The sequence below is a fragment of the Neophocaena asiaeorientalis genome, unplaced genomic scaffold (assembly GCF_003031525.2).
Source record: "Neophocaena asiaeorientalis asiaeorientalis breed wild unplaced genomic scaffold, Neophocaena_asiaeorientalis_V1.1 scaffold629, whole genome shotgun sequence".
NCBI classification, from domain to species: Eukaryota; Metazoa; Chordata; class Mammalia; order Artiodactyla; family Phocoenidae; genus Neophocaena; species Neophocaena asiaeorientalis.
The window spans coordinates 3254218-3266952 of record NW_020175468.1 but is presented as its reverse complement, the minus strand read 5'-3'; the positions used below and the strand labels follow the sequence as shown (position 1 = coordinate 3266952).

General features: G+C 51.6%; 1 protein-coding gene across 1 annotated transcript in view; it reads left to right on the top strand.

Annotated features, from left to right (window-relative positions):
- Positions 1–11270: 11270 nt before the first annotated feature.
- Positions 11271–12735, top strand: part of SELENOW (selenoprotein W) — a 3669-nt gene continuing 2204 nt past the window's right edge. Inside the window, exon 1 of the mRNA XM_024768800.1 lies at positions 11271–11404. Coding sequence (XP_024624568.1) covers positions 11358–11404 — 47 coding nt within the window. The 5' untranslated portion in view covers positions 11271–11357. The remainder of the gene's footprint in view (positions 11405–12735) is intronic.

The following is a 12735-nucleotide window of genomic DNA, read 5'->3' as shown; positions in this document are numbered from 1 at the left end:
CAGCCCATCCATCCATCACTGGATCCATTTATCAGCCCATCCATTTCCATCCACTTATCTGTCCATTGGTCCATCCATTTATCCATGCAACCAAACATAAAGAGTGCATGCTGAACGGAGCCCGCGTTTCCGCAGAGCTGGAACTCCTGGCTCGGGGTCTCTTCCCTCCACCGTCAGGGAACTGCCCCGGAGCCCGAGGGGAGGGCGGCCTCACTGAGGCTACCGGCTCCGGAGGGGCCCCGGCGGCCGAAGCCGCGACAGTCCTGCAGACGGCGGGCCGGTTGTTTCAACAAGTAACTTAAAGACAAAATGGAAAAACAAGGAGGTTTGTGCCTGAGATCATGTTGATGTGAAACCAGGGATGGCCACCTTGTGCCAGCCGTGTGGATAAAAGGCTCTAGGTGCTGCAGCCAGGAGTCAGTGCTGAGCCTCTGAGGTGGGAGAGCCAACTTCAGGACACTGGTCCACAAGAGACCTCCCAGCTCCACGTAATATAAACAAAAATAAACAAATGGGACCTAATGAAACTTCAAACCTTTTGCACAGCAAAGGAAACCATAAACAAGACCAAAAGACAACCCTCAGAATGGGAGAAAATACTGCAAATGAAGCAACTGACAAAGAATTAATCTCCAAAATTTACAAGCAGCTCATGCAGCTCAATAACAAAAAAACAAACAACCCAATCCAAAAATGGGCAGAAGACCTAAATAGACATTTCTCCAAAGAAGATATACAGACTGCCAACAAACACATGAAAGAATGCTCAACATCATTAATCATTAGAGAAATGCAAATCAAAACTACAATGAGATATCATCTCACACCAGTCAGAATGGCCATCATCAAAAAATCTAGAAACAATAAATGCTGGAGAGGGTGTGGAGAAAAGGGAACACTCTTGCACTGCTGGTGGGAATGTGAGTTGGTACAGCCACTATGGAGAACAGTATCAAGACAGTATGGTACTGGCACAAAAACAGAAAGGGCCTCCAGGATCCAGGGAAGCCCTGAGCTGTAACTTTAATATTTGTACACTATACTGTGTTAAAAAGGTAATTTTTAAAAAAGAGGATGGGGCTTTCCTGGTGGCGCAGTGGTTGAGAGTCCGCCTGCCGATGCAGGGGACGCGGGTTCGTGCCCCGGTCCGGGAAGATCCCACATGCCGCGGAGCGGCTGGGCCCGTGAGCCATGGCCGCTGAGCCTGCGCGTCCGGAGCCTGTGCTCCGCAACGGGAGAGGCCACAGCAGTGAGAGGCCCGCGTACCGCAAAAAAAAAAAAAAAAAGAGGATGGTCAGGGAAGGCCTCGCCTAGGAGGTGACATTTGAATAAACACTCCTGTCACCAGCACCACGGAAAGTTCCGAGGCTTCTGCAGGTACCGTATTCCTCAGTGTAGCCCGCACCAAAATACTTGCCCTAGTTCCTTTGGGTACCATATTCACCAGAATATGTCACACGAGATTCCTGCCTCCTACCGTTTGCACCTGTGTCGGTGGCTCAGTATGCCCCATGTGAATGAAAGAGGCCTGATGAAAACTCGGTGGGACTTTGGACAAATCTGCCTCCAGTGGAAGAAGAGCCTATAAGCACCTACTTTACAACATTTAAAATTGGAAATATGCCCTTTCCCTTTAAGGATGTAAATTGGCTTCTGATCAGCCAAGGTCCAGTCTGCAAAGAAGTGAACCCCCTGCCCCCACTCTCCCCCCTCCAACTTGCCTGAATTCTAAGCGCCTGGTACTCGCCTAGAAAGAGATAAGAATTATCACAGGGAGAGTCAGATAAGAATTCTCCTGGTGTTAACAAATGACCTAGTTTTCATTCCTGTTTCACAGATATCAAAAAAATAATAAATGTATTTATTATTTTTGGCTGTGTTGGGTCTTTGTTGCTGTGCGCGGGCTTTCTCTAGTTGCAGTGAGAGGGGGCTACTCTTCGTTGCGGTGCACGGGCTTCTCATTGCGGTGGCTTCTCTTGTTGCAGAGCACGGGCTCTAGAGCGCACGGGCTTCAGTAGATGCGGCGTGTGGGCTCAGTAGTTGTGGCTTGTGGGCTCTAGAGAGGCAGGCTCAGTAGTTGTGGCTCACGGGCTTAGTTGCCGCGCGTCATGTGGGATCTTCCCGGACCAGGGCTCGAACCCGTGTCCCCTTCATTGGCAGGCGGATTCTTACATTTTTTATACCATTCAATTTTATCCATTAATATAAGAGACTCTCTAATAAGCTTACTAAATATTTTCTTAAAGATACGTTTATCTGACAAGTATTTAGTAAGTGCTTGCCACGTGCCACTCACCACTTTAGATGCTGGACACATACCAGGAGGGAAGAAAAAACAGAAAAACACGGAGTGCACATTCTAGGCGGAGGAGACGGCTAACAGCTTAAAAAAAAAAACTAAAGTAAGATACATAGAATGTCAAGGGCGTAAGTGCCATGAGAAAAGGGGGGTACAGAGGGCTGGAGGAGGTGTTGCAATTTTAAAGAGGGTGTCAGGGAAGAAATGACATTTGAGCAAAGATCTGAAGGAATTAAGGAAAGAGCCCTGTGACTGTCTGAAGGAAAAGTGTTCTAGGCAGTGGGAACAGTAAATGCAAAAATCTCTGAGGTGGGGACTTCCCTGGTGGGCCTGTTGTTAAGAATCCGCCTTCCAATGTTGGGGAACTAAGACCCCACATGCCGTGGGGCAACTAAGCCTGCGTGCGGCAACTACTGAGCCTGCGCACTCTGGATCCCATGCACCACAACTACAGAGAAGCTCACGCGCTGCAACAAAGATCCTGCGTGCCTCCACTAAGACCCAACGCAGCTAAATAAATAAAAAGATAAAACAAAACCCAAAATCTCTGAGGTGGATACATGCTAAAATGCAGACGAACCTCGAAAAAGTTATGCTAAGTCAGACACAGAAGACCATGTAGGGACTTCCCTGGAGGTCCAGTGGTTAAGACTTCGCCTTCCAGTGAAAGGGTGAAGGTTCATTCCCTGGTCAAGGAGCTATATGATCCCACATGCCTTGCGGCCACAAAAAAAAAAAAAAAAAAAGCATAAAGCAGAAACAATATTGTAACAAATTCAATAAAGACTTTAAAAATGGTCCACATCAAAAAAAAAAAAATCACGTATTGTATGATTCCATTTACACGAAATGTCCAGAACAGGCAAATCCATAGAGACAGAAGGTAAATTAGTGGTTTCCCGTGGCTGGGGGGAGGGGGGGAGTGGGGAGTGACTGCTTAATGGATACAGGCCTCCTTTTGGGGTGATGAAAATGTCTTGGAACTAGATAGAGGTGCCGGTTGCACAACACCGTGACTGTACCAAATGCTTCAAATGTTAAGTGTTAGATTAGGTGTATTTTACCACAATTAAAACACACACAACTCCCATCTCCCATCGCCACCATTTCCTATAAGAAATGACCACAAGACCATTTTTTAAAAATACAGGATGTACTCTGTGAATGTACCAAATGCCACTGAATCGTACATTCTAAGATGGTTAATTTTATGTGATGTGAATTTAACCTCAATTTTTAAAAAAGGAAAAAACTCCACAAAACCCCAAAAACCACTGAAGAGGCGTGTCAGTTTTGTTCCGGGAAGAGCAAGGAGGCCAGAGTAGTTGGAGCGTAGTGAGGAGGGCATAAGATCAGAGAGGTAAAGAGGGGGTCAGAAAGAACATCTGGGCCTGTGGTCCACAGTGACTTTGGGTGATGAAGCCGGGAGTGAGCAGACGCTGGTGGGGACCGGCGCCCCCTGGCGGCCGCATAGGGAACAGACTGTGAGGGAAAGTAGGGCAGGGCAGGAGCTCCCTGAGTCCTTCCCGGAGGTGGTAGGGTCTCCAACAGCGCCCGCAGGTGGAGGTGCAGAGGGGTGGGTACATCCGGGATACATTGTGAAAGTAAATCCACCATCACTGACTGATCTACAAAGAAAGAAGCCAATGGACTCCAAGGTTTTTTTTTGCCTGGTCTGGAGTTGCCATTTCGAGATGGGGAAGACCGGAGAAGGAGGGGCCCAGAGGTGGGGTGGGCGAATCAGGACCTCAGGTTGCTGGTGCCCGTTAGACGCCCAATTGTCGGTGGCAAGTAGGCAGTTGGATGTAAAAACCTGGCATTCAGGAGTGGAAGTATGCATTTGGAATTTGCATTAATTATATCCCAAATCCATGAAAAATGCCCATTCTCTCCGTACCTAGTGCAGTAGAGTAGAAATTTCATAAAGCGATTCCTGGCAGCCCCCTCAAGCCCACACACAATGGGACAGCGAACAACGTGGCGTGGTTTGTGTTTTAGACTTTTTCTTTTGCGTACCCTCCTCCCTCTGGGTCTGACCAGGGTTACCAGTTGTGTCAGGGTCCCCAAACCAGCCCCGTGTTCAGGGATTTGCTAGAAGGTCCTAGAGGAGTCCGTATAGAGTTGATGGATTGATTTCTTTTGGCCGCGCCATGCGGTTTGCGGGATCTCAGTTCCCCGACAGGGATTGAACCCGGGCCACAGCAGAGAAAGCCGGGAATCCTAACTGCTAGGCCACCAGGGAACTCTCTAGAGTTGATTTATTATAGTAACATAGTAGGACACGCAGCAGATCATAATGGGAGAGTCTGGAGAAATCCGCGTGCAAGATTCCTTATGTGCACTCCCTCCCACGAGGGCTCACCCTGAGCACGTTTCCCCAGCAATGAAAATGCGGCAATGTGTATGCAACGTTTCTGCACAGAGAAGCCCATTAGAGGGACTTCCCTGGTGGCACAGTGGATAGCACTCTGCGCTCTCAATGCAGGGGGCCCAGGTTCTATCCCTGGTTGGGGAACTAGATCCCACATGCATGCCGCAACTAAGAGTTCGCATGCCACAACTAAGGAGCCCATGTGCCGCAACTAAGACTCGGTGCAACTAAATAAATATTAAAAAAAAAAAAGAGAAGAAGTCCATTAGAGACTCAGGACCCAAGCGTTTTGGGGAGGCTGTTCACGTAGGTACCCTTTACCCAGCATGTACCCAAATTCCAGACTTCCAGAAAGCAAGCAGACATCAGCAACATAAACCATGTTGTTTCATACAGTCTAGGCAGACTGAGCATTCTTATCTTTAGGAAAGTTTCATATCCGTGGAGGAAAATGTTTATCAGCCAATTTCCCCAATGCTAGGCGAGGGCCAACCTTGCATACAGACTTTTCTAAGGCTAGCAGACCCAAGACTGCTATAGTAACTGCTTCTGACACTCTAGCTCCCTCACCCCCTTGATGCCTGCAGCTTGAATCTTTATCTCTCCAAGAGGCCAAGTGGCAGTGATGGATTTGAACAAGATGAGAAGCCAGATAAGAAAAAAAAAAAAAAAGCATAAGCTCTAAAAGAAGATATAAAACCCTTCAACTTCTCTAAGAAAATAGAGGAAGAAATTTTAGTGACACCCAAAATCATGAAATATAATTAAAGGAAAAAATACACTGGACTTACCAAAACGAAAGTCTTGCTCTTCAGAAGACACTGTTGCAGAAAGGAAAAGGCAAGCCACAGACTGGGAAAACATTTGCAAAACAGATATCTGACAAAAGACATATCTAGAATATATAAAGAGCTCTTACAATGTAATAAGAAGACAACTCAATAAAAAATGGGCGAAAGATCTGAGGAAATAGACACTTCATCAGAGAAGACATAGGACTGGGAAATAAGGGCATGAAAAGACTTCATTAGGGCTTCCCTGGTGGCGCAGTGGTTGAGAGCCCGCCTGCCGATGCAGGGGACACGGGTTCGTGCCCCCGTCCAGGAAGATCCCACATGCCGCGGAGCGGCTGGGCCCGTGAGCCATGGCCGCTGAGCCTGCGTGTCCGGAGCCTGTGCTCCGCAACGGGAGAGGCCACGGCAGTGAGAGGCCCGCGTACCGCAAAAAAAAATAAATAAATTTAAAAAAAGACTGATTCTCCCAAGTGCTGGCGAGGATGAGGATGGAGCAACTGGAACTCTGGCGCCCCTGCTGGTGGGAATATGAACTGTTACAACCACTGTGGACAACAGTTCGGCAGTTTCTTGAAAAGTTAACCATACACCCACCCTCTGATCCAGGGCTTCTACACCTAGGTATATACAAGACAGAGGAAAGCAGGTGGCCATGCAAAGACGTATGTGTATGAAGGTACAGAGCAGCTTTGTGAAAAGCTGAGGGAGCCCCCCAGGTAGGACCAAGCCCTGAAGTTCACGGGGCTCCCGGGACGGGTCTATCGGCAGGTGCTGCTTCTAATTGCTAAAACCTCAGGCCTTGGAATGGGCTCGGGGCTCAGGGCAGCCAGCACCTCATGGGGAGGGCGAGGCTCAGCAAGGGGTGGACTTGCCAAGGCCACCCATCCAGGTCTGGCTCTTGGGACCTGCAGGTCCCATGTCAGCAGTCCCAGAGAAGGCAGAGTGTGGGGAGGAGTGAGGAGGTAACCCCAGACGGCAAAGGGCACCCTGAGGTCGCTGTCCTGTCCCTCACGTCCCCGATGGAGGGCTTCCCCCAACCCCCGCCTGGGCTCACGGTACCTCGGTTCGTCACCGCCCCTGGCCTCCTGCTCCTGCGTGTGCAGCACCTTGGGGCTGTTGGCGAAGATGCAGGTGGGGTGCAGCACGGCACCCTGCTTGGTCTCGGTGTGGGAGATCTGGAGAAGCTGAAGGTGGGCGCCGGTGACAGAGGCCTTGGACCTGCTCTTCCTGCTGCCAGGTTCCCTCCTCCTCATCAACTCAAAGTCCCCTCCTCCAGGAAGCCCTCCCTGACCTCCTCCCAGGCTGGTCAGATGCCCCCTTTGGATGCCTCCAAACTTAGCCCTGCCCACTCTGGGTCTTCTCCGTCTGGGGACAACATATATCAGGGCCTCGGTGAATGTTTGTTGAATGAATGAATGAAAGAGTGAATAGTACTAAACAGTTTGGACCTGTCTAGAGGGCACTGGGGGGCCCACAGAGAGGAGTGACAAGGTCAGGTCAGTGCTTCAGGACACGCTCCAGGCTCCCTCTCAGGCGGGGGCCTCTGCACGCGCTGGTCCCATGAATGGTGGAGTCAGGGTCCTCCCCAGACAGGCCCGGTCTGCGGAGGGCTCAGTGGTCGTCCCTGGGGTGGGGGTGGGGCGCACAAGGAGGAGCCAACAGCCTCAGGGAGGCCCTGGCCCCGTGTAGAACGACAGTCAGATGGGGTGCCCCGCCGCTAGCCTTACCTGCATCAAGGTGTTGAAGACATTGAAAGCGTGATGGGGTTCCAGGTCACTCTCCAGGGCCACCAGATTAGACACAGAGTCTCAGGCAGCGTCTTCCCTGGGGCAGGGGTGGGGCAGAGGCTGGACCTCCTGGCTTCTCGGAAGTCCAGGCCTCCTTCACCCCTTGGAGCTTTCAGGGTCCCTGACAACTCCCCATCCCACCTGGCCCACCCCACCTGCCCACCCCCCTTTTCTCCATCTTGCCGACAGGAAGGTGGTTCAGAGCACAGGCTCCACAGCCAGACAGAGGGGTCATAACCATGCTCTGTGCCTGGTGTGACCTCATCCAAGTAACTCAGTTTGCCCATCTGTAAAATGGGATAACACATTTCCTGCCATTTAGGCCCGAAGGAGGCTTTTGTTTCATCGTGTATTTAATAACAGAGCTGCCTTCCCTGATCTATTTACACAACTCCCCAGCCCAGCACTCCCTGCCATCCTTCCTGGCTTTATTTTTCTTCCCAGCACTCACTATGCTGTAAATAAATAGGAATCCTTATTTATTTATGATTTCCCGTGTCCGTCTCCCTGACCGTAACATGAGCCCCAGGAGGCAGGGACCATGTCTGTTTGCTGCGTGTGCCCGAGCCTGGGCGTGGGCCACTGTGAGGCTGTGAGTGGGAGTCTGCCTGTGCTGTGTGATTGGGCTGCAGTGTCTCTGCCTGGGTGTGTCCCTGGGGTGGTGTGGGGCTGTGCAATGGTGTTCATGCCCAGATGCATCCAAGTGAGAGTCTGTCTGGGTTATTGGTAGGTTAATGTTGTGTGTGTGTGTCCGTGGGCATTACTGATCATGTCTCTGTGTGCAGCTGTGCGGTTGTGTATCAATGTCCGTGGCCAAATTCAGCAGTGTGTGCTCTGTATACAATTGTGTGTCCCAGTGAGCGGGATCTGTGGGTGAGCTGTTGTGTCTCTGTCCGGATACATGTGTGTTGTGTTATTGTCCAGGGTACAGTTGTGTGTTCTACCACGTGGCCGGGTAGAGGCGGCAGCCATAGCGCGTGAGTTGTGCATTTGGAGGTGTAGTTGTTGTGACCCTGGCTGGGTAGGGGCTGGGCTGTTGTATAGGGAGAGCCTGGTGTGTTTTTGTGTCATTGTGTAGCAGAATAGAGGTTTGCGCTGTTGCGTTGTGTCTCTGGCTGGGCTGTGGTTTGTCTGGATGTGCAGTTGTATAGCCAGGTAAGGGGGAGAGCTGTGTGTTACCATTTGTGTGTGTGTGTGTGAGAGAGAGAGTGAGCAAGGGATGCATTCCCAACCCCAGAAGCATGACTACTGCCTCCAGCCTCCTCCACTCCTGGGCAACAGAGACCTCTTTGTTCTCAGTGGCAGAAGGGGGGCGTCTCTCACTCTTCAGTCAACAAAACAGCCTCTGAGCATCTGCCCTGTGCCCAGCCACTTGCTGGGTGTGCTGAGAAAACGTCAGACCTGGGACAACCAGAGTGGTTGGGGCAGTGATGGGGGAGCCCCACGCGGACCTTGGCCAGCCTGCGGGGTTTGGGTGGCCTTCCTTGAGGACAGCATTGTTAGAAGATAATTTTGGGGAAAAAAAGGGAAAATCATGACTCATACAGATCTAAAAGCGAAAACATGTTAAAGATTTCACTTAACACAGGTGTTATGACTGGTTCAAAGGAAAATCAACAAACAGACGCATTTATAGATCAGGAATATTGAAACAAAAATGCAAATAGAGGCAAAACATTTGGGGGGGTCTTACGGTCTGAATGTTTGCGTTCCCCCGAAGATGACGGTATTAGGAGGTGGGGCCTTTGGGAGGTGCTCAGGTCATGAGAGCGGAGCTCTCGTGAACGAGGTTAGTGCCCTTATAAAAGAGACTCCAGAGACATCCCCTGCCTCTTCCATCAGGTGAGGACACAGCGAGAAGGTGGCAACTATGAACCAGGAAGAAGGCCCTCACTCAACCATGCCGGCATCTTGATCTTGGACTTTGAAGTCTCCAGAGCTGGGAGCAATAAACTTCCATTGTGTATAAGCTATAAACTGTAGTATTTTGTTATGGCAGCCCAAACAGACTAAGGGAGAGAGGGTTGTCCCTCCACCAGACAGAATTCATTTGCACGCCTGTACAGAAGAATTATTTTGTAATGTCACTTATCTACAATTTATGGAGTTGCAAAACAGAACCCCACAGAATCAGATAACTCTGAATGGCTTGTTACAGGCTGAATTATGTCCCACCAGGATTCATACGTGAAGTCCTAGCCCCAGTACCTCATAACGTGACCTTATTTGGAAACAAGGTTGTTACAGATGCAATTACTTAAGATGAGGTCATACTGGCCTAGGGTGGGCCCTAATCTAAAATGACTGGGTCCTGGCAATTCCCTGGTGGTAAGACTCCGCACTTCCACTGCAGGAGGCATGGGTTCAATCCCTGGTCAGAGAACTAAGATCCCATATGCGACGTGGCATGGCCAATAAATAAAATAAAATAAAGTAAATAGGGAAATTTGGACACAGACATGCACACAGGGAGAGTGCCACGTGGAGGTGAAGGCAGATATTGGGTGGTGCTCTTAGGAGCCAAGGAACACCAAAGGTTGCCAGCGAAACACCAGAAGCTAGGTTCTCACAGACTTTAGAGGGAACCAACCCTGCTGACACCTTGATCTCTGCCTCCTGGCCTCTAGAACCGTGAAATAAATTTCTGGGGTTTAAGCCACTCAGTTTGTGGTGTTTTGTGATGACAGCCCTAGCAAACTAATACAGATGTAATATGGAGAAGGTATAGTTTATCATGACACAAAATTTTCCCTACGATATGTTGGAGCTGATTTCTGGAGGATGAACAGGGTCAGGCAGTAGGAGAGGGCAGAAAGAGCATGGGTAAAGTCCCAGAGGCAGGTGATTGGGTGAGGTCCCTGATTCCACGTGGCTAAGGCACTAAGAGAGGGGCAAGAAGGGAACAATGGGACCAGTCAGGGGAAGAGCATGCTAAGGCTTGGGGTTCTTTTGCTTCTTTTCTTGGCCAAGCCGGGCAGCTTGCGAGATTTCAGTTCCCCCACCAGGGACTGAACCCCGGCCACAGTAGTGAAAGCCCGGAATCCTAACCACTAGGCCACCAGGGAACTCCCAAGGCTTGGGTTTTTGTTCTGAGGACCCTGGAAGCCTGAAAAAGACCTCTCTTTATGGGACACTGACTAGCCCAGCCACATGTTATCTGCTCTACATCAGAGGCTCATTGTATCTTCCCAAGGCCACTGAGATCAGAGGACACACAGCCAGCAAAAGAGGTGGGGTGGAACTTGAACCATGTCTGCCAAGTGCCCCGAGACGTCAGGGTCACAGCAGGTGAGAACCAGCAGATCAAAGACAGAAGCTGCGGTGGGAAGACCTCGGGCAGAGCTAAGAGCAGGGACTTTGTCTATTTTTTCACTGCTGTATCTTCAGAACCTATGACTGCAGGTAGGTACCCAGTACGTATTTGTTAGATGGGTAAATATTCTCTGAAGGCGATTATACCCATCTTCCGGAGGAGGAAACTGAGGCTCAGAGAAAGGCATCGCGCCCTAAGCCTTTAACTCAGCTGCCAGCTTCCAGCTTCCAGCACTCTCTTGCCACAGAGAGGACTGGAAGGCGCAAAAGGGGGGGTTGCCAAGCTGATCAGGGCGCCCGGGTGCGGATGCCAGGCTTTAATAAGGCAGCGGGGGCCCTGGAGCGCTCACTGGAAACCCCAGCTTCAGGGTCTGCCCTGAGTACCCCAAATCCTTTTCCTCGCTGCAAAACCACCGCCTTCGCTTGTACTTCCGTTTCCTCCTAGTAGCAGTTGGCCCTGAACCCCCGCCCCGCGAGGCCATACCATTCCAGGCCGGAGGGGGAGATCCGGGAGGGGGCGCGCAAAGGCTTCTCCCGGGACTCCCTCTGCCGGTATGCTCCCTGGCCTCACAGAGCGAGAGGAGGGAGATTTGCGTCGGGGCCCTCAGGGTGGTGGTGGGCCGTAGAGCCCCCTTCGTCCCCGCTGTGGGGCCTTGCTCCCCTCATCCCCCCCCGCGGCGTTGGTCCGCTCTGTGGAGCGCCCAGTACCAGGCCTCTCTGCGCATGCTCCGCCTCGGGGCTCCCACGTCGCCTTTTCTCGCCGGAGTGCTGATCGGGTGTTCGGACTGTAGCGGATGCTCCGGTCCGGAATCATGGCTGTTCCCGTTCGAGTCGTTTATTGGTGAGCACGAGGGCCGGAGGTCCCCTCTTCGAATCCCGCCCGGGCCCCGCCCTGTCCTAGCGGAGCTGGGCGCTGGGGACATCGCGGGCAGGACCCATGGGGATCCTTCCACTGGGAAAAGGATTCCGTAGGGGTGGGAAACAGAGGGCGTTGATTTCTCTGCCCTCCCCGCCCCCAGTTTGTAACATTCTAGATGTCTCAGTCACAAAAGGTAGAACTGCGACACGTGTGTGTTGTTTTAACCCCCCCGATTCCGGGACTCAGTGTGGGGAGCAGGTGGGGGTCAGTGTGTAATGGGAGAGGAGGTTCCGTCGGCGCCTCGGTTTCCCCTCCCCTAGTACCTGGAACAGTCGTGGGGTGGGGCCGGCCAGAGTCGAGAAGGTTCGAGAAGTTTCCGGCGTGCGTTTGGCAAGGACTTGAATGCCTACAGTGGATGCCTTTCGCTATTAACCCTAGTCTTTTTCTGACCTCGCTTTTCCCGTCTGTAGAGGGAGTGATCTTAACGTTACCGCGGAGGGAATACTGTGTGTTGGGTGTTAAACATTTGATCTGATTGTTCCGTTCAGAGTGAAAAAGTGCCAGGTCGGCAGGGAATGTTCTGTCCTGTAGACTGCTTGATCGCCCTGGCCCCTAGGACCGTGCTGGCATGCACAGGCATGCTGGCCTGTAGGCGCTGAATAAATACATGTTAAGTGAATTTCCTCTCCCGGAAACCCCTTGAGTGGGGGTGGGGGAGGGTGTGTGTCTAGCTCCATTTTACAGGTGAGGAAACTGAGGCTGGGAGTGGGGCAGTGGCAGGTCGGTAGCTCGAGGTTCAGGCTGCAGATCACAGATTACCCGAATCTGGGTCCACTGGCTGTCATGTCTGTGAGATGTCCAGAGGGGGTTATGAAAGGCTCAGATCTGTCACAGCATTAGTGGTGTCCCTGGCCGCTCGGTCACGCAGGGGGTGAAGTGAAATTTTGAGGCCCGGGGTGGGGTGGGGGGGCCTGTGCACCAGACTCCAGTTCCAAAATAGCCTCCCGTGGGGGGTTGGGGAGGCGTTTAAATTTCATCCTCGGGCCTGGCAGGGCCTTGGGGATCCAGGAATAATGGTTTCCCTTGGACGGGCGGGGGTGGAGCTGTTATTTCAGCAGTTGTCCTAACCCAGTTCTCTCCATTGCCTCCGCCTCTGCTCGGCCTCATGCTGTGACCTCTCCTTGTCACCCCTTGTTTGAATTTCCTCACGTGGGTGGCTCACTCCTTCCTGTGCCCCTGCCTCCCCATCTGTGTGCTGCCCCCCAACACTCGGGTGTGTCTCTCCTCTCTCTTGAGGGTGTCTGTGCCTCGCT